General features: G+C 50.4%; 2 protein-coding genes across 5 annotated transcripts in view; both read left to right on the top strand.

Moving 5' to 3' along the window:
* Window positions 1–12,879: 12,879 nt before the first annotated feature.
* Window positions 12,880–18,088, top strand: PRR14 (proline rich 14). 4 transcript variants are annotated; one of them, XM_040463204.1, is made up of 12 exons: window positions 12,880–13,242; window positions 14,037–14,108; window positions 14,233–14,401; window positions 15,055–15,176; window positions 15,247–15,436; window positions 15,671–15,714; window positions 15,916–16,025; window positions 16,327–16,915; window positions 17,052–17,121; window positions 17,202–17,293; window positions 17,554–17,625; window positions 17,716–18,088. In XM_040463204.1, exons 2-12 carry the CDS (start codon window positions 14,086–14,088, stop codon window positions 17,993–17,995), a joined length of 1,761 nt encoding a protein of 586 aa, XP_040319138.1. In that variant the 5' UTR covers window positions 12,880–13,242; window positions 14,037–14,085; the 3' UTR covers window positions 17,996–18,088. The 4 variants fall into 4 exon arrangements, with proteins under 4 accessions (XP_040319138.1, XP_040319139.1, XP_040319137.1 ...); XM_040463205.1 differs by lacking the exon at window positions 14,037–14,108 and having other exon boundaries at window positions 12,884–13,242; XM_040463203.1 differs by lacking the exon at window positions 12,880–13,242 and having other exon boundaries at window positions 13,710–14,108; window positions 17,776–18,088.
* Window positions 18,089–19,568: 1,480 nt separating this feature from the next.
* Window positions 19,569–20,737, top strand: part of FBRS (fibrosin) — a 12,919-nt gene continuing 11,750 nt past the window's right edge. Inside the window, 1 exon segment of the mRNA XM_040463201.1 lies at window positions 19,569–20,737. Coding sequence (XP_040319135.1) covers window positions 20,659–20,737 — 79 coding nt within the window. The 5' untranslated portion in view covers window positions 19,569–20,658.

Raw genomic sequence — 20,737 nt, 5'->3', positions numbered from 1 at the left:
GCTCAGAAATGTGACCTTATTTGGAAATAGGGTCTTTGTAAATGTAGTCCAGTTAAGATGAGATCACACCCAATTAGAGTGGGCCCTGATCTAATAGAACTGGTGTTCGTATTTATTTGTTTTTAAGTAAGCTTTATGCCTAACTTGGGGCTTGAACTCAACCCCAAGATCAAGAGAGGCATGCTCTACCAACTGAGCCAGCCAAGTGCCCCAGTGAGTGATGTCTTCATAAGAAGGGAAAACACATACAAAGACAGACTCAAGGAGAACCCATGTGATGGCAGCACAGAGATTAGAACGATGCAGCTGTGGGCCAAGGAATGCCAAGGACTGACTGGTGGCCACCACCAGAAGCCAGGAAGAAGCAAAGAAGCATTCTGCTCAGGGTCCCAGAGGGAACATGGCCATGCTGACACCTCGGTTTTGGACTTCTAGCTTCCAAAACTGTGAGAGAATAAATTTCTGTTGTTCGAAGCCACCGAGTTTGTGGTACTTTATTACAGCGGCCCTAGGAAACGAATACACTTAGCATATGCTAGGCACTGATGAGTGATAGTTTCCTCCCCTTCCCTGAAAATTAAACAAGAATTTTGGTCCTTACACTGTAGGTGGCAGGGAGGTAGTAAATATCCTTAAGCAAGGGGGTTATATGATGTGAAGATTTGGAAGAGGAGAACCTGGAGGTGAGAAGAGCCTTAGTTCATCCACATCAGAGTAAACAGGGGTCTTAATTCATGGAAGAGTGGTAGAAATGCACAGGAGGGTCCTATCCAGAACCTTTGGTGGTCTACTGTGTTCTAAAGGAATGGCATGGCTTCATACTGTTTTATTCAGAGAAAATTCTTACGGCTTCCAACCCAGGAAGCCTACCTCTTGAAATTAGTCTGAGGGAGTTAACGGTCCATTGCAGATCCCATTTCACGGTTTTCTCCAACCTAATTTGTTAAAGCTCTCTGCTCCCTTCTTCCTTCCTTCTAGGGAAGGGTAAAGATTGATACTCTCCGTCCTTTCCATGACTCTCCAGAGATGAAGGATGTGGTGGAATACACCATCGCTTTCTCTTTTCACATTTCCCCTGCAGCCTCGCCCTCTTCTTTGATCCTTTCTCTCTGCTTTCCACCCACCGTGATATTCCATATTCGCATTCGGTTGATTGCTTTCTTATTACCAGCTACCAGACTGCCTCTACTTTTTCCTCGCCTCTCTCACCTGAAAGGACACATAGGTATGCACAAGCACACGCAAACACACCGCAACCAGGGTTTTGTCACACTATTCTATTAAAGCAATCCTCTCCCAAATCCTGCCAACCTCTTCACTAAAACACTCTGCTGTTTGTTTTCATTGACTTCTGAATCCCTTTTTGTTCTGTTGGTTTTGCTTTTAGCTTTTCTGTCTTCTGTTACAGCCTTCTTATTTATTTATTTATTTATTTGATTTTTTTTTTTGAGCTTATTTATTTATTTAAATAATCTCTGCACCCAACATAGGGCTCGAACTCATGAGCCTGAGGCCAAGAGTCACATGCTCTTCCTACTGAGCCAGCCGGATGCCCCTACAGCCCTCATTTTTTTTGGGGGGGGGGGGGGGGGGAGAGAGAGAGAGAGAGAGAGAGAGCGCATGTACCTCATGTGCCCAGGAGAAGGGCAGAGGGAGAGAGAGAATCTTAAGCAGGCTTCACACCCAGTGCTGAGCCAGACGTGGGGCTCCATCTCACTCATCGAGAGTGAGACCTTTGACAGACTAAGCCACCCAAGTGTCCCTGGCCCTCCTTTTTAAAGTGCATTTCCCCAAGGTTCAGGCATCCAACCCCTTTCCCTTGGTTTCAATTGTCATTATATCCTCTAGGTCAGTGATCCCCAACTGGGGAGTGATCCCCCTTCCCAGGAACATTTGGCAAAGACTTTTTGGTTGGGGGGCGGGGGGAGGAGGGTGGTGACAGAGGACAGGGACGCGATGTGTGTGCGCTACTGACATCTAGTGGGTAGAGATTAGGGATATTTCTACTAAACCTCTTCTATGCCCAGGACAGCTCTTCACAACAAAGAATAATCTGGTCCAAACTATTAATAGTGCTGAGGTTGAGAAATCCTCCTCCAGGCCTACACATCTAGCTGGCTGCTTGTTATTTTGGGGGGTATTTTAATTGACTATTCAACTACACTTCACTCCTGTTACTGACATATCAGACCTACTGTTCCTTTATCTGACCCCTTTTTCAAGGTTTTTCCCTAGCAATCCTGAGAGTCTGTTATATATTAGAAGCTAAGGATAAGTCAGTGAAAAAAAACCAGGCAAAGATCCTCTCCTCAAGGAGCTTACGCTGCAAGGGGAGAGTATGGACAATTTCTAATAAACAGAGGTGAAAGATATTTCCAGATGCCTCCTTTACCCTCCCTCTCTTTCTCATGCCCAAAATTCCACCTGTTTGTAATACATTGCCTCAAAATTTAGTAACTTAAACAACAAACATCTATCATCTCAGTTTCTGTGAAGCAGGAATTTAGGAGAGGCTTAGCTGGATGGCTGTAGCTCGGGGTTTCTCATGAGGATGCAGGCAAGGTATTGACCAGGGCTGCAGTCATTTGAAGGTTTGACAGGGCCTGAAGGATTTGCTTCCAAGTTCACTCACATGGCTGTTGGCAGGAGGCCTCAGTTTCTCCCATGTGGGTCTCTCTATAGGGTTCCATAGAGCTACTTACAACATGTCAGCTGGCTTCCTCCAGAGCAAGTGATCCAAGATAGAGAGAAAGAGCAAAATAAAGTGTTTTTTCTTTAAGTTTTGTTTATTTATTTTGAGAGAGAGAGAGAGAGCAGGGGAGGGCCAGAGAGAGGGAGAGAGAGATTCCCAAGCAGGCTCCGAACCGTCAGCGAGGAGCCTGACTCGGGGCTTGATCTCAGGAGCCATGAGATCTTGACCTGAGCCAAAATCAAGAGTTGAACACTTAACTGACGGAGCCACCCAGGTGCCCCAGAAGAGAATGCCTTTTTATGACCTGGTGCCCAAAGTCTCATACCATTGGTTCTGCTTTCTTCCATTTATTAGATTCAAGGCACTAGGTCAGCTCCTACTCAAGACGGGGGGGCGGGGGGGGAGTTAGCCTCCAAATCTGAGGGGAGAAGATTCTAAGAATCTATGGATATATTTGGTTTTTTAAATGTTTATTTATTAATTTTGAGAGGAGGGGGCAGGAGGAGCAGAGAGAGAGGGAGAGAGAGAATCCCAAGTAGGCTCCATGCTCAGTGTGGAGCTCAAAGTGGGGCTTGAACTCCCTATTGTGAGATCATGACCTGAGCTGACCTCGAGTCAAATGTTTAACCCACTGAGCCACCCAGGCGCCCCTCTATGGATATATTTGTAAAATCACCACACCTCCTACCCTGTTATATCTAGTCTATTTTAATAACTTGCCCTCCCATATAATAGAGTAACTCGCCCATACTCCCAAACCCATCTTGTCCAGGAGTTGCTAAATCTTCCTAAAACATCATCTTAATGTTGTTTTGTCCTTCCTCAAAAATCTCCACTATAAAACACGTGACACATTGTAAAGGTTATCATTGAAGCGTTGTTTCTAATACTGATAGAAAACAACTCAAATCCCATCAATAAGAGAGTGATTGAAGAGAGTATGGTGGAATCACACAATGGCCAACTAGGCAGCTGTTGAAAATAACACAGAAGTGCTCTAGGCACCGCTAAGGAAAAAGCTTCCAGACTCATCGAGCAAAGAGCAGAACACTATATGTAGTATGGTACCTCTTAAGTATAAACAAAGCCAAGGGGAAAATAGTAGATATGGAAATTTGCTTTTGTATGCACAAAGAAACTCTGCAGGATAGATAAGAATTCAATAAGAATGATTTTCTATAGGGTGCCGGGACTGACTAGAAAATTATTTTTTCAAGTTTATTTATTTATTTTGAGAGAGCAAAAGAGTGCAAGAGTGTGCTCATGAGTGGGGAAGGGGTAGAGAGAGAGGGAGAGAGAAAATCCCAAGCAGGCTCTGCACCATCCGTGCAGAGCCAGGAGCAGGGCTTGAACTCAGGAACAGTGAAATCATGACGCGAGCGGAAATCAAGAGTCAGACACTTGGGGTGCCTGGGTGGCTCAGTCAGTTAAGCGTCTGACTTTGGGTCAGGTCATGATCTCACAGCTCGCAAGTTTGAGCCCCGAGTCGGGCTCTGTGCTGACTCCGTCTCTCTCTGCCCCTCCCCTGCTCACACTCTCTCTCTTTCTCTCAAAAATAAATAAACATTAAAAAAATTTTTAATAAAATAAAAACAGAATTGGGGCGCCTGGGTGGCTCAGTTGGTTAAGCGTCCGACTTCGGCTCAGGTCATGATCTCACGGTTTGTGAGTTCGAGCCCCGTGTCAGCTCTGTGCTGACAGCTCGGAGCCTGGAGCCTGCTTCGGATTCTGTGTCTCCATCTCTCTCCGCCCCTCCCCTGCTCATGCTCTGTCTCCATCTGTCTCAAAAATAAATAAAACATTAAAAATGAATTAAAAATAAAAATAAAAACAGGATAATCAAAAGTCAATAGTTTCTTATTACCTGCAAACATCCACTCATTCATTTGTTCCCTGACTGACCTAACAAATCTTTATGGATTCGAGCATACCAGTGCCACTCACCGTCTTTTTCCCCCACTACATTTCCCCTCCAACTAAGCTGACCTTTGCTGAGCTCTAACTAATCTTTTCACCTCCCATTTCTTTGGGTATTCGTCCCCCCGTTGCTGACCTTTATGCCTTAAATCTGTGGCCCTAAACCAGTGGTCCTCAACAGGGGGCAGTGCTACCCATAGGGACTGTTCTGTGAATTTGTGGGGGCATTTTTTTTTCTTTATCACAGTGGTGGAGGACCTATTGGCATGTAATGGGTGGACCCAGGGATATCAGTTGTCTTGCATAGTACCAGACAGCCTTATTCAATGAAAAAAAAAAAAAAAAGTCCCTTGTCCTCCACCATTTTCAGAAGGCTCCGTGGACATTCATGTAGGTAAGAACACATTTATAATTATCCAAGTACAGAACCAACATTCATTATATATATATAAACATAAAGTTATAAATGGTTCTAATCTCAGGGGCCTGTCTTGCTCAGTCAGAAGAGCGTACGACTCTTGATTTCGGGGTCATGAGTTCAAGCTCCACGAAGGGTGTAGAGATTACTTAAATAAGTAAAACTTAAAAATATATTTAGGGGTGCCTGGGTGGTTCAGTCAGTTAGGCGTCCGACTTCAGCTCGGGTCATGATCTCGCAGCTTGTGAGTTCAAGGCTTGTGAGTTCAAGCCCTGCATCGGTCTCTGTGCTGACAGCTCAGAACCTGGAGCCTGCTTCGGATTCTGTGTCCCTCTCTCTGCCCCTCCCCCACGTGCACTCTCCCTCTCTCCCTCTCTCTCTCTCTCTCCCAGAAATAATAAAACATTAAATATATGTATATTTAAAAATTTTAAGAATAGTTTTAATCCTGACTTTTTCAGAGAGGCAGACAGCCATATATATCAAGGGAAAATTGTATTTTGTTTTTTTGGAATTTCACCAAGAATTGTTGGCATTTTGGAAAATCGTGGCACAGATGGCCAATTTGAATTTGAGTCACCAATGCAACCCATCTGTGACAGTCTGAGCTTGTAGCTGCAGAATTCACGAAAATCCTATATGTAGATGCAAGCATGTGATGACTTCATTATGATCACTTCGCTAAATCTTTTGGCAAAGCCCTACCCAAGCATTCACACATTGAGATATACATTACTTAAGTTTTTAAAGAATAGTATACAGAAAAGTGCACAATTCTTAAGTGTAAGCTCAATGAATTTTCTGGTGAACATAACCAGAATATAACTGGTGAACTGGTGGATACAACCAGTACCCAGATCAAGAAACCAAAACATTTCTAGCACCTTAGACCCTCCCATGCACTCTCCAATCACTGTCTTTCCCAAGGGTATTGGCTAGTCCAATCTCTAACATTATAGATTAATTTTGCCTCTTTTATATTATTATTTTTTATTCATCTGTATACCCAATGCAGGGCTCCAGCTTACCACCCCAAGGTCAAAAGTTGCATACTTGGGGCGCCTGGGTGGCGCAGTCGGTTAAGCATCCGACTTCAGCCAGGTCACGATCTCGCGGTCCGTGAGTTCGAGCCCCGCGTCGGGCTCTGGGCTGATGGCTCGGAGCCTGGAGCCTGTTTCCGATTCTGTGTCTCCCTCTCTCTCTGCCCCTCGCCCGTTCATGCTCTGTCTCTCTCTGTCCCAAAAATAAATAAACGTTGAAAAAAAAAAAAAGTTGCATACTCTTCTGACTGAGCCAGCCAAGCACCCCTGGTTTTGCCTCTTTTTATGTAATACAAATGGAATCATACTATATATATAATATGTACATACATATACAGTATATAGTATATACATACATACATACTCTTTCGTGTCTGGATTCTTTTCCTTCTAAAGTTCATATTGCTGTCTGTAATTTGTATTCTAAATCATGTATAGTATACTCTTATACTACTGGATACACATTTTAATATCAATGGCCTGTCTTTTATATTGAGGGTTATATTGAGTTTTTAAAAGTTGGACTGTAAATGAGTTACTTCTCTATTCATTTATTTCATCATCATTAAAGGAGCATTCAAAATATTTATTCTAAAAGGCGTGCAGGGGCACCTGGGTGGTTCAGTCCAACTTTGGCTCAGGTCATTACCTCACGGCTCGTGGGTTCGAGCCCGGGGTCGGGCTCTGTGCTGACAGCTCAGAGCTTGGAGCCTGCTTCGGATTCTGTCTCAGTCTCTCTGCCCTTCCCCTGCTCACGCTGTCTCTCCCTCTCAAATATAAAATAAAATGTTAAAAAAAAATTTTAAATAAATAAAAGGCATGCATTATTTCCAACAGTCTGACGACCGAATTGCAGCCTCCTGAGTCTTGCCCTCTGGCCCTTCGCACGAGTGGGGTGACCCATGCACAGTCTCTCTTCCTGACCCCCTTTCCTTTAAATCTCAGATGATTCATCACATTCTCAGAGAAGTCTTCTCTGGCTCTGTTTCTGTGCTCTTTTGGGAAGCTGTGTACAAGTGGATTTTAGTGTTTATCTCCCTATGCCCTGTGCCCATTTATTTGTCTGTCTGAGGAAAAGGACTCTCACTGTCTCATTCACCGTGGTAGCTTTTGTGTCTGGTATGTGGTTGGAATTCAACAAATGTATTGAGCAAATAAATGGACACCTTAGCCTTCTTGACCAGCCAAGGACATTACTGTCCTCCATTTAGGCCTCTTTCTCTGAAGGAAAGATCATGGCTGTGTGAATCTGTCAGGTGTGTGGGTCATGGTTCTCCCTGCCCCCCAATTGCCATTCTAGCCCTGAATACCACTGTCCCTCTGCCCCCTCAGCCTGTGACATCAACCACGGTCATTTCCACGAGCCTCTACCTCGACTTGTTTTCTGAGTGCTCCCTAGAGCACTATCCCCCTATCTGAAACACAGGATGCCAGGAAGTGCCTTTAGACAACATGGGAGCTCTGCAGTTCAACTTCTTCCATCCCAGTTGAGCCAGCTGTCCTCACAGGCACCATCTGCGTGCATTTTCTCCTCCCTGCCCCCTCCTCAAGTGTGATGGGAGCATTCAAATGCCTTTAAGGATTATGTCTACAACGCAGACTTTAAGCCTGTCTTGGAAATGACCGACTGTCTGAAATATCTCCTTAGTTACCGCAGTAGGCACTTTCAGATATTGTTTTATTTACTGCTAAAACACTAGTATTTTTGTATTCAAAATCATAGAATAAGTCTGCGACCAATCAGGAGAGAGAAACCACACAGTAATTTGAACAAGGACAAGTTTGTTATAAAGAATTATAGGGGCAGCTAGCTGGCTCAGTTGGTGGAGGGTGCGGCTCTTGATCTTGGGGTCGTGGGTTTGAGCCCGGCGTTGGGTGTGGAGATTGCTTAAAAATAAAATCTTGGGGCGCCTGGGTGGCGCAGTCGGTTAAGCGTCCGACTTCAGCCAGGTCACGATCTCGCGGTCCGTGAGTTCGAGCCCCGCGTCGGGCTCTGGGCTGATGGCTCAGAGCCTGGAGCCTGTTTCCGATTCTGTGTCTCCCTCTCTCTCTGCCCCTCCCCCGTTCATGCTCTGTCTTTCTCTGTCCCAAAAATAAATAAAAAAACATTGAAAAAAAATTAAAAAAATAAAATAAAATCTTAAAGGGGGTGCCCGGTGGCTCAGTCAGGTAAGCATGGTCAGGTCTTGATCTCAGGGTCATGAGTTCAAGCTCCGTGTTGGGCTCCACATTGAGTGTAAAGCCTGATTTAATAAAAAAAAAAAAAAAAAAAGAAAGAAAGAATAGAATAGAATCTTTAAAAAAAAATTATCAACTATAACAGGGAAATAGAGAAATGAGGGTTTGGAATGTGTATTAGTTTCCCAGGGCTGTCCTAACAAGTTACCACAAACTAGGTGGCTTAAGACAACACAAATCCGTGCTCTCATAGTTCTGGAGACTGGAAATCTGAAATCAAGGCATCAACAGGGTCATACGCCCTCTGAGACCCTGGGGAGTATCCTTCCTTGCTTCTTCCTAGCTCCTGGCAGCTGTTAGCAATCTCCGGTATTCCTTGGTTTCTGGATACATCACTCCAGTCTCTGCCTCTGTTGTACATGGCATTCTTCCTGTGTCTCTGTGCGTGTCTTCACATGGCATTCTCCTTTCTATTTGTGTCCAAATTCCCTTCTTCATACAAGGACACCCGACGCTGGCTTAGGACCCACCCTAATCCAGTACGACCTCATTGATTATACCTGCAAAGATTCTATTTCCAAATAAGGTCACAATTAAAGGAATTGGGGGTTAGGATTTGAACATATATTTGGGAGGGGGAGACACAGTTCTGCCCACTACAGATAGCAGGAAGTAAAGAAAATTCTAAAGAAGGCAGGAATAGGAGATATAAGAAGACGCTAGCCCTTCGCTGGGGATATAACACCCAAGGAAGAGCCTCTATCTGGGCCTCCCTGGGGCTGAGATCCAGAACTTTTTAGAGAGAGCACAGAAGTGACTGGGGTGTCACCTCTGGTGGAACATCCTGGATATCTTCCCTCTGGGATGTCAGGGGAAACTAGTCACAGGAAGGCATCTCACCAGAGGCACTCCACTAGGAAACTGCAAGAGGCACATCAGGGAGAGCTTCTGGCCACTGCGCGCTGGTGCTGGAGAAGCCGCAGGGACTGCAGAAGCTGGGGGCTGGGGAACCCACTTACACGGCAGGAGCTTGACCATAGGGCTCATTGGAACCAGGAAGAAAATCCTTTCTTCCTGCAATGCCTCCCCAGCTGTCTACTGACAATTTAGTACGATGCCAGCTGGCAAAGAAAATATATTTAAAGGGCCCAGATCCCTTTTCACAGAGGAGGCAAAAAGAGTGAATTTGGAGCTAAGTAATAAATTGGTAACTGATAACAGTGACACGTCATTGTTTCAGATATTAGTGGACACTTCCCTTCACCTTCTTTTTTATTTTTAATGTTTATTTATTTTTGAGAGAGAGAGAGAGAGAGAGAGAGAGAGCTTGAGTGGGGTAAGAGCAGAGAGAGAGGGAGACAGAATCCAAAGCTGGCTCCAGGCTCTGAACTGTCAGCACAGAGCCCAGCGTGGGGCTTGAACCCACAAACCATGAGATCACGACCTAAGCTGAAGTCCGATGCTTAACCAACTGAGCCACCCAGGCACCCCAACCTTCTTTTTTCTTTTTAGGTGTATTTATTTATTTTGAGAGAGAGAGAGAGAGAGAGAGAGAGGGGAGAATCCCAAGCAGACTCTGCACTGTCCGTGTGGAGCCTGATGCGGGGCTGAAACTCAGGAACTGCAAGATCATGACCTGAGCCAAAATCAAGAGTCAGATACTTAGCCACTTAGCCAACTGAGCCACCTAGGCACCCCTCCCTTCACCTTCTTGATTCTCTACTTCCCCCAACCTTCTCCCTTCCTCTGAAACCCTCACCATAAGCCCTATCACTTCACCATCAGTTCTTCTGACCTTGACACCTCCCTATGATCTCTCCCTCAACAACAACAACAACAACAACAACAACAACAACAACAACGAGACAAGTATAGAACTGAAGGCAGGTGGCTCTCTAACTGGGGAAGAGGAGTTAGACCATAGGTAGGACCAGCTTTTCTCAGGATTTGCTTACAAATTCTAGCAATAGCTGACCAGAGAGGAAAAGCCCTCAGAGGTGGATCTTGAAAGCTCCTCAGCTGGGGAACTAAGTTGGTCAGGCATGTGCTGCCACCTGGCTGGAATAAGTCCTTTAAGGTGGAGAGGACAGAAGCTGCAGGAAGTAGTAGAGCCCATGGCAATTTTGTGTACAGGGACTTAAACTCCAACCTCCTGGGAATAAGCACCTGTTTATCCCCAGGGCAGAGCATGTAGGAGGAGTTGAACTCTTATTAAATGGTTGATGGGAACCACAACAGCAACCCAAACCTGAAGCTTCCTGTCATTTTTTAGGGGTGGTTCTTAGGAAAGCTCTGTCGCTGACCATCCCACCCTTCCCAATCCCCTGCAGCCACGACCCAACTCATCCCACCCCAGCTGATCTGGAGCTCGGGCTAGAGGCTTCTGCAGACAAAGGTACTGAGCAGAGCTGGCTTGAGGGCCAGAAGGGATAGGGTACTCTGATAGAAAGAAGAGGTGGTTTTTATCTTTTTTTCTTTTTTGACAGAGAGAGGGAGAGAAAGAGAAAGAGAGAGCATGAGCTAGGGAAGGGCAGATGAAGAGGGAGAGAGAGAATCTTAAGCAGGCTCCATGCAGGATCCACTATTAGATCATGACCTGAGCTGAAATCAAGAGCTCAACTGACTGAGCCATCCAGTCGCCCCCATCTTCCTCATTTTACCGGAGACTTCATTTATCAGGCACATTCAGGTGTGTCTTATTTGATCTTTATCTTTCAAGTCGATTTTGAGATAGGCATGATAGAGTTCATTGCTCCCATTTCACAAGTGAGACCACTGAGGTCAAGAATAGTTAAGCAGATGGGAGACCCAGAGTCAAAGGGACCCAGAGTTTGTTTGTTTGTTTGTTTCTTTTTAATGTTTATTTATTTTTGAGAGACAGAGAATGGGTGTGTGCACACGAGCGGGGGAAGGACAGAGAGAGAGGGGGACAGACGATCCGAAGTGGGCTCTGTGCTGACAGCAGAAAGCCTGATGCGGGGTTCAAACTCATGAATTGTGAGATCATGACCTGAGCTGAAGTTGGACGCTTAATCAACTGAGCCACCCAGGCACCCTAGAGTTTCTGAACAATGATGCACTGATGGGCCAACCTCCAGCCACATCACCTGCCCCACTGGAAGTTGTGTGGGGCCTCTTGCCAGTGGATCAGCACACATTGACCAGGCCCTAGAGTGTGTACACAGGTGGTGGGTGAGGTAAGAGTTGTTGAAATGGTAGTCACAAAAAAGGCAGAGGTAACACGGTGAGGCTATCAGGTTTGCTATTGCTGACCTGAGCTTAAGGCCAAGACACCACAGTCTACATTAAACTTCAATTTGATAAACGCCAGCACCCCAAGTTAGGTCTTAGGGCTGGGCCGTCCCTGCCAAATTCTCAGACCCAGACCTTTTCCTTAAGCCTATGTCCTTTGCCATTGCCTGACTTCTTCAGGAGACCCAGAGAATCAACACTCTGATCAGGCATGCTCTACCCTTGAGTGCTTTTCTTGCCTTGGGGCTGGGGAAGCACCTGTTTAAGAAAGTGAGAGCCTCAGAGGGCCTCTCAACTCAACAAGGTTGAGAAGGATCTCCAAGCACTCACAGCTGCAAGCATCACCAGACAGCCAGCCCCCATCCAGGGAAGAGAGAACACTTCCAACTGGAAAAGCTGCTGCTCCCCCAACACCAGAAGCCTCATCGTGGATTTCCAGAGGACCCAGCAGGCTTTGTGTTACAAAGAGAATTGCTGTAGGCTTGGGAGAGCTATCTGGATGAGCCCTTGCTTACAGAGTGGGGGAGTCTTCACTTTCCACACCGGCTCTTGCCGAGTCTGTTCTTTCCATATCATTCTCACTATGTCAATACGTTTATCACGAAGTCCCAGAAGGCAGAATTCTGCTGGGTTGGGCTGCACCTTCATCTCAGACCCAGGATTCTAGGCTTCAGGCTCTCTTGTTCCACCACGAAAATTAGGTACTGGTTTGGACGAGGAAATTCTGGGGAAGGAGAACTAGTGGAGGTACAGGCTCTGGTTAGGCGGTGAGAGCCCCTTCACAGTTCAAGAAGCTAGTACCTGCCCACTTCCTCCCCACTAATAGCCCGACTCCTGGTAAAGGTTGCATGATGCAGACTCTCCCAAGCAGTGGGAATGCACCCTCGATCCCTTACTACTAAGGGCTATTTCCAGGCCCCTCTTGAAAGAAGGTTAGTGGGAGCCCGGAACAGAGAGGCAAGCTGCCGGACCCTACGGAGCACGCCAAGGTGGGTTATTGGTCCCCTGCAAAGGCGCCCCTATACTGAACACTCGGCGTGCGCCGCAGAAACCCCCACACCTCCAGGAAGGTCAACGCCCCAGCCTCCTCCCAATTTTGGTCCAGCCCAGCAGTCTCTCCGGGACATAGCGCAAACACAGGAGCTGGAGGTGGCATTATCATTAGTCTCCGGCCCCTAGTCCCTCCCGATCTTCTCAGCGACGTGGGAACCCGGCTGAGGAATCCCGGAGGGTAACCGGAACCGCCCTCGATGAGGCCTCTCTAGGAAATTGGGAATTTCACATGTCGCTAGCAACTCAGTTCACGTTTACTGGCCTGAGAACAAAAAAAAAAAAAAAAAAAAAAAAAAAAAACCAAAACCGGAAGATGCCCTTAAAAAACGTGGCGGCACTCTAGTCACTACAGCTGCCTCAGTAGTTCAAGAAACTTGGCATAGTCTTCGGCCACTGACTGGCCTTCACAAAACGACTCCATCCGGTCCACTTCGGTTCTTCGAGGACAGAGCTACCTGCCCTCAACTATAATGGCGGCGCTGCCCAATTTGGCTTCTTGCCCCTAGGGAAGATGGCTGCCAGGTGGCTTCACTTAGTTTCTCACCACCCCGGAAGACGGGGACCGGCGATTGGGCGGCGCCCGAAGGCTCCGAGAAGAAGGCCCTTGGCGGTTGGACAGTGCTGGGTAAGGCTGGTTTTAAAGGAGCCGGAGGTGGGAGCCGTCGAAGACCCGGGATCCGCGGGAGGCGGCGGTGAGCGGCGCGCGGGGGAGGGCACCGAGCGGCTGGAGAGAGGGCGGGAGGAGGGAGGGAAGGAAACATTTGAACCATCTGGTCCTGGGCAGGGGAGAGCACTGGGCGGGGAGCCGGGGAGGGGTGGAGGATGGGGTCTGTGGGTGGGACCTCCCGAGATTGGAGTGAAGGGGGTATCTGTTTGACAGTGGATCCCCGGGGATCCGGACTGAGTTCGTGATGCTCAAGCTCGGGCTGCCCCTGTCAGAGTGGAGCTTTGCGGAGCCCAAACTTACGGAGAGGAGGATCCTCGCGGCGTCTGATTGGAGGAACCGCGCTGTAGGATTCTTTCCACAGGGATCTAGTGTAGGGGATCTGGTGGGGCGGGGGGTGCCGTCGGTGTGTGAGAGTATTGCTTCGGAGTTCTTGGCCACTCGCTGGCAGTGGATGAGGATTGCAGAGGGGTCCGGCAGAAAGTGAGCCTCCCAGGACCGGGATCCCAGCTGATCCCGGGGGATCTCAGGGTGGATTCTTCAGGGACAAAGGCCCCACCAGGAGGCTCGGGCCGTGGGAGAACTGGGGCCGCTGCAAGCCAGGTTCTCCCGGCAAGTGCCAGTCTGGGCGCGGGTGATCCACTGATTTCGGGCGACGGCAGCGGGAAGACACTCGCTCCGGACGGCCAGCCGGGGGCGCCCTTTTACGCCCCAGGGCCCCGGCCTGTGGGCTACCGGGAGCCTTGGGCGGACCATGAAGGGCGGAGCCCCAGGGGAGGGGCTGGCCCTCACTCCCCGCTCCCCCGCTCCCCCCCATCCCAGGCTGCAGCCTGGGATCCCCCAGGGACTCCCCGGAGCCGCCGCTTCCCCCATGGACTTGCCCGGGGACTCCAGGTGAGAGCGCACCCCGCCCGCCTGTCTTGAGCACGGGAAACGGGGAGCCTGGCGACCGTACCGGGGAAACCACAGAGCTAACGACAGACCCAGGCGACTGTCTTCTGCTTCTCTCATCCTCCAGCCCACCTGGCCGGCCACGTCTGTGCCGCCAGCCCCTGGCTCGAGCATTATGGGGAGCCAGGAGCCCCAAACGGCCGAGGCTGCAGTCTCTGGCAGCCCCTTCGCCCTTGGAAAAGGCCTCTCGGCGGGTCCTGGCTGTAGTGCTGGAAGATGTTATGGCTGCCCGTATGGTGAGCCCCCTGAACTGAAAGGCCCCCTTCTTCCTCAGGTCCTCTCTTCAGTACCAAGGTGAAAGTAGATCACTAGTGAGGATAATTGAGGTCCAGATACCTCATTCTCACACCCTGCTCAGGTAGTCTCACTAATACTAGAGTTCTGCTTAGCTCTCAATCCAACCTAGATTTGGGCAGAGTCTCTGGTGCCCATTCCCCACTATCAACCCAGCATTGGTGGTTCAGTGGTAGAATCTCGCCTGCCCCACCATCAACCCTGTTGGGCTGCAACCACATCTCTACACTCTTAAGTATGAGAAACCCTTGCTTTCTTCCCGGGCAAACTTTTAGGCTATCCTTGGGAAGCAGGCTGAGGACTTTGGCGCCATTGCACAGATTAGAAAAACTGAAGCCCCAAATAGGGCAGTGACTCACCCAAGGTTACTCTCTCCCTTTCATTTCGCCAAATAGCCAGGGTGAGATTACTGCAGCTCAGGACACTGTAATATCTGGCCCCTGATTCAGTTCAACTCACTTCATTGGGTTCTTAAGTGAATTCTAGCCACAGTCTCTGTCACTTTGATGGCACAGGGCACTGTTAGGTTCAGGGAGGCCCTGTCCAGTCTGACCTCAGTCCATCACCTTGCTCTTGACACTTTCTCCTCAATTAGGTTCCCCTGGTGCCCCAAGAAGAGACCACCACCCCACAACACCGCAGCAACCGCCGAGATTCTGTCCGAAACCAGCCGCCTGCCTCGCCATCCCAACAGGCTACGTGGTCCTCACAGACCAGGTGAGCATGGCAGGATAGAGCGTAAACGGGACACAACTGAACCCCTCTGATATTCCTGTGTCCTTTCTAGGCCTCCCGACCCACTGCACTTATGCCGAGAGCCCTTGAGCCGCACCCACCAGCCCCCTTCTACCCTGAGACGGAGATCAAGGACAACCCCTGGCCCAGAGGAAGGCCCTTCACAAAAGGTGGACTGGGCCCCCCAGCCTACTCTGGTGGTGATGCTAGAAGACATTGCCAGCTCAAGACCCGCAGCTGAGGTATGAGTATTTTGGGGTAAGGATGTCAGGGCTCGTTCAGCTGGGGTAGCTTTTGCTCTGAGTAAGGAGAATATTATTTTAGATGGAAGACATCGAGGAAAGACCTATATGGAAAAGTCTTTGGTGTGAACCCCGGCAGGCCTTTGGAGACTTGAGAGGGTCGGAATGTGGGTAGCTAAGAAGGCTGAAGGGGGCTTCCTTGCCTCCCCCAAAACATTCTTTGTTTACACCCAGGGCTTTGCTGATGAGACTCCCAACTTCATCATCCCAGCAAGAAGGTGAGAGGGCTGGGGAAGGAATTATCGAAATGTCCAGGCAACACCTGTTACCCAGGCAACTAGAGTTAGGGGCATCAGAATTTACTTGTCCAATCCTTCCTTGTAGCACCTTCAGAAGCCTTAAGGGACAGGGGAGGTGCTGGCTCAGGTGGGATCTGGACCTGGAAGCTCCCTCAGCCTTTACCTTCCCCTTAACCCCAGAGCCAAGCCCATGACCGTGGTTCACCAGCCAATGCCTCCGTCCAGGGACCTGGATCCCCCATTCCAGCCATCTGCCTTGCCTGAAGACCCTCTGGAGAGCCCACCAGGAGGTAAGGACTCAGAGGGATGAGATTTAGGGCTCTGGAAAATCCTAGCTGAGTTTAAAAGTATCAGAGGCAAAGGTGGGGGTGGGGCTTAACTCCTTCCCCTCAGGGAGCTCAGTGTGTGAAGCTGGGGTGTAGACTTCAGAGGTCTGAGGTTCAATTCCTCAATTTAGGACTTAGCTTTTTAGGGGTGGGCTTAGACTTCTGTGGGCAAAGTTTAGTGTTTGGGGGAGGAGCTGAGGCTACTGAAGTAGGGCTTAGACACCTGCAGTTGAGGAATGCCCATCTGAGCCTCTCCTTTCCTTAGCCCCAGATCCTGTACTGGAGCCCCCATCGATCCCACCGCCGTCCAGCCTTTTACGCCCCCGCCTCAGTCCCTGGGGCTTGGCTCCCCTCTTCCGTTCCGTCCGCTCCAAGCTGGAGAGCTTTGCTGACATCTTCCTCACACCCAACAAAGCCCCACGGCCCCCACCCCCATCACCTCCCATGAAGTTGGAGTTGAAGATTGCCATCTCAGAGGCTGAGCAGTCTGGGGCTACTGAGGACACTGCATCTGTCAGTCCCCGGCCCCCTATCCGCCAGTGGCGGGCCCAAGACCACAATCCCCCAGCACCTCTTTCTAAGCCCTCTCTGGGCCGAAGCCACTCCTGCCCTGATCTGGGGCCCCCTGGCCCAGATACCTGCAGCTGGCCCCCTGCTCCACACCACCCGAGCCGGTCACGGCTCCGGCGGCACACTGTGGGTGGTGGAGAGATGGCCCGAGCCCCACCACCCCCTCGGCCCTGTCTCCGGAAAGAGGTCTTCCCTCTTGGAGGAGCGGGAGGCTCTCCTCCCCTCATCACATCTTGTTCGTCCACCGCATCTACTTCCTCCTTCTCTGAACCTGCAGAACCCAGGTAGTGCTCTCAATAAACCCTTCTTAAAGCCCTGGCCACAGTCTGGGCCCAGCCTCCTTCCCTACTATCCAGTGGGCAGGAGATGGGGATATTGCTATGAATATTATTTGTCCCTGAGCCTTGACCTTATCTGCAGGTTGGGCTCAACCAAGGGGAAGGAGCCAAGGGCCTCAGAGGACCAGGTGCTTTCAGACCCTGAGACCAAGGTAGGAGTAGAGATGGGGGGAGGAGACAAGTGGGACTCTGAGTCCATGCTGCACCCTTATCCTCTGCCCTGTTTTTGCAGACCATGGGAAAGGTTTCTCGATTCAGAATACGCAGGACACCAGTCCGTCCTCAGCCAAACCTTACACCAATGGGACTGCCTCGACCAATCAGGTGAGTGGCTCATTGTACATGCAGCTGCCTTGGCCAAATAGGTGTAGGCTTGGACCCTCTGAAGTGGGGCTCTGTCTTCTCCCAGGGAGGAGTCAATTTGGTCTGAACATGGTTTGCACTTAGAACTATATGTCTGTCTCAGGCAGCACTCCTGGCCTCAGTGTGTCCCAGAAACTAAAATATAGACCACACCTTGCTTATCCTTTTTTCAGGGCACAATGGCCCTGGGTTTTTCAATGGCCTCTGCTCTTTGCTCCCAGGTTGAACAAGAAGGAGTTCAGCTTAGAAGAAATTTATACCAACAAGAATTATCAGTCACCTACAACCAGGAGGTGAGAAACTCTGAAGGCTTGGGGGTAATAGAGGGAAGGCTGGAACCAGGGGCCATGCTGGTAACCAGCACCCCTCCCTGCCTGGTCCAGGACCTTTGAAACCATCTTTGAGGAGCCCCGGGAGCGCAACGGGACTCTGATTTTCACCAGCTCAAAGAAGCTTCGGCGGGCTGTAGAATTTCGGGACAGCAGCCTTCCTCGATCCCGGCGGCCATCTCGTGGAGTCCGGGCTGCAGCTGGCAGGACCCTTACTTCCAACGTGGCCCCCAGCCCAGATGTGGGACCTCTGCTGCAGCAGCGGCTGGAGGAGCTGGATGCCTCGCTCCTGGAGGAGGAGGAAGTGGATAGGGAGCATCCCCATCGGACCTAGGAGCTCCATCTGTTTGTCCGTCCATCCTGAAGCATCTGAGGCAGTTATATTTTTTTCTTTATATTTCTAGTAAAGTTTTCAATATGTTTCTGATTCTTTTGTATGTCTCTGGCTAAGTTTGAGATTGACTGACAGTACCAGCTGATGTTTTTACTTTGGCTCCCAAAGACTGGGAAATGGGGGAGGTGCCAGGGAAGGCAATGAGGGTTTGATACGGGAAGTGGGGGAATGGTCACTGGACATACTTCCTTGATTTAAGAATTTTCCTGTGTGGAGGGATACTTGAGAATCTGTTCCAGAAGATACTGGCTCTGGACCCTGGGCAGGGTTCTCTAAATTCACTTACATCAAGGAGGAGACTGAAGGACCCAGAGTGGACCAAGGCCTTGATCAATATGGCCCTGAATTCCTCTGAACATGCAGGCCAGGATTTGCTTCTGGATTCAAGAGATAAGAGTAATCAGCTGTAATTGAGCACCTACGACAACCTGTCATATGTACTTGCCCTGCAGATAGCACTATGGGAGGGAATTCTACCCATTTTACACACAAGCAAGCTGGGGCACCTGGCTGGCTCAGTTGGTAGAGCACGTGACTCGATCTCGGGGTCGTGAGTTTGAGCCCCACATTGGAGGTACAGATTTTTTTTTTTTTTTTTTTTTTTTTTTTAAGTAAAGGAAGGAAGCTGAATGTGTAATGAGATGTCCTTGTTAAAATGGTTAACCCAGGCAAGCAGAGGCCAGAAGTGGCATTCTCCATCTTTGGTAACTTAGGGCCAGAACAGAGCAGTGGCTAAGAGCAGAGTTAAGGCTTCTTGAGCCCAAATCCTGTGAAGGAAACTCAATGTGTATTAATTCCCCTCCCCCTCTGTAAAACGGGGCCAATATCAGTAGCTTCCTAAAAGAACTCTTACTGTCAAATGAGTTAATATGTGAGAAAGTGGCCGTGGCCGGCACACAAGTGCAAAGTGTTTCCTATTAGCACGCGGAGACCACTCTCCCACGCAATGAACCGATAATGAGGACGCAGCTTCCTTCTAGCGCGTCTGGTGCTCGCAAGGCATGCCGCGTGCTCGAGCCACCCGGTACCGAGGGGATCCCGCTGAGTTGCCAGCCGCTCAACAGTACTGCCAACGCGCGTGCGCGAGAAAGCCAGGCGGCCTGTGGACTTAAGGCAAGCGGCGGAAAGGGAGAGACGACGTAACTTGCTTTCGAGAGGCACTTTCCGCGGCCGCACGCCGCCCAGCGGCCAAGCGCCTCCTAGAACTTGCGCACCACCTCCTGGCTCCTAGTCTCGACGCTGTCTGAAGACGGGCCAATGAGCAGAGAGCAGGAAGAGGCGGGGTCACCTGAGGGACCGCCCCAAGCGCTTACTTCTAACCAGTCTAGTCACAAGACCTGATGAAGGGCGGGGCTAATCTGGCGTATACCCAATCCAAGATTTGAGGGCGGTTACATATTACCCATTCCCCGGAGTTTGACTCCGCCCTTCGCCTTGACGTACACTTCTCAACCTATCAACGACTAAGCTTGTGGAGGGGTGAGGGGAAAGGGGCGGAGTGTGGGAGGAGGCCGAGAGAGGAAGGAGGCGTAGGCTGAGGAGGAAGAGGGAGGAGGGGCAGGGAAGTCCTGACGAAGAAGAGGCCCAGGACTCCAAAGGAGACAACAGGAGGGTGCGCTGGAGCTACCCCGCTGCCCAGCGGCTGTTCCGGATCCCTTACGGCGCAAGTCAGGCAGAGACGGAGGAAAGGAGGAAGAGACTTTTATGTCGGCAGACAGAGAAGCTCTACCCGTCACCGTTGCCTCACATCCGGGGCTTTGGAGGGCTGGACCCGCGGCCCCGCCCCCCCCCCTCGCCTTTCATGGCGACCGGAGGCGGAGGCTGGAAGAGCTGGGCCTGGAGGAGGCCCCTTTAAATCTCCTTAAAGGGGCGGCCACTGAACTCGGCAGACTACATCGGCAGCCTTAAAGGGGAAGCCATCGAACAGAAGCTTGACAAATTGAGAACTGTGCTGTTGGGAGAGCTGGAACGAGTGGGGATTCTCACCGCCGTTTCTCTCTCACGCAAGAAGTCCTTTAAAATCAGCTTAAAGGGGAAGTGGCCGCTTGTGGAGGACCAGAAACTTAACTCCCGGGCCCTTAAAGGGGCGGCCTGCTGTTTGGAGGACCCTGGACTCCTTAAAGGGGTGGCCTCTTTTAGCCGGAGGACTTGAGACACTTTTAAAGGGGAGGTCTACGTTTCGGGGCGAGCTTTCGGTCCCTTTTAAAGGGGTGGCCCTTCCTCTTCCTCGGGGAGACTTGTCTCGACCCCTGGCAGGGGGCGGCCACTGCACTAGGCCGGCTGGACACCATCGGGTCGTCTTAAAGGGGTCAGGGGCTGGACAACTTGAGGCCTCGCCTTAAAGGGACGGCCGCCCCGTTTTCGGCGTCTCGGCCCCGGCGGCCCCACAGGGGGGGCCCTCGGGCTTGTCGCCCCGGGGGCGGCGCCGGCTCCCCGGGCCTTGGCCTTGGGGCAAGCTCGGGGCCAGTAGATCCTGCTTTAAAGGGGAAGCCGTGGCCTTTTCGTCCCTGTGCAGCCGCCAGCGCCGCGCCTGCGACCCCGGGCCTGCGGACAGGTCGCTTCGGGCCCCGCCGCCTCCGGATGCGGCGCTGAGGGCGGTCGCCATGGAGACGGCAGCGGCCGCGGCTCCGGGCCCGGGCTGGGCCGCTGAGGGGGAGCGGCGGCGGCGGCGCTGCTCGCGCC

Source organism: Herpailurus yagouaroundi, unplaced genomic scaffold (genome assembly GCF_014898765.1).
Source record: "Herpailurus yagouaroundi ecotype Mexico unplaced genomic scaffold, PumYag 379, whole genome shotgun sequence".
Lineage (NCBI taxonomy): Eukaryota > Metazoa > Chordata > Mammalia > Carnivora > Felidae > Herpailurus > Herpailurus yagouaroundi.
Note: the sequence above shows the minus strand (reverse complement) of the source record. Positions and strands in the feature narration are given on the sequence as shown.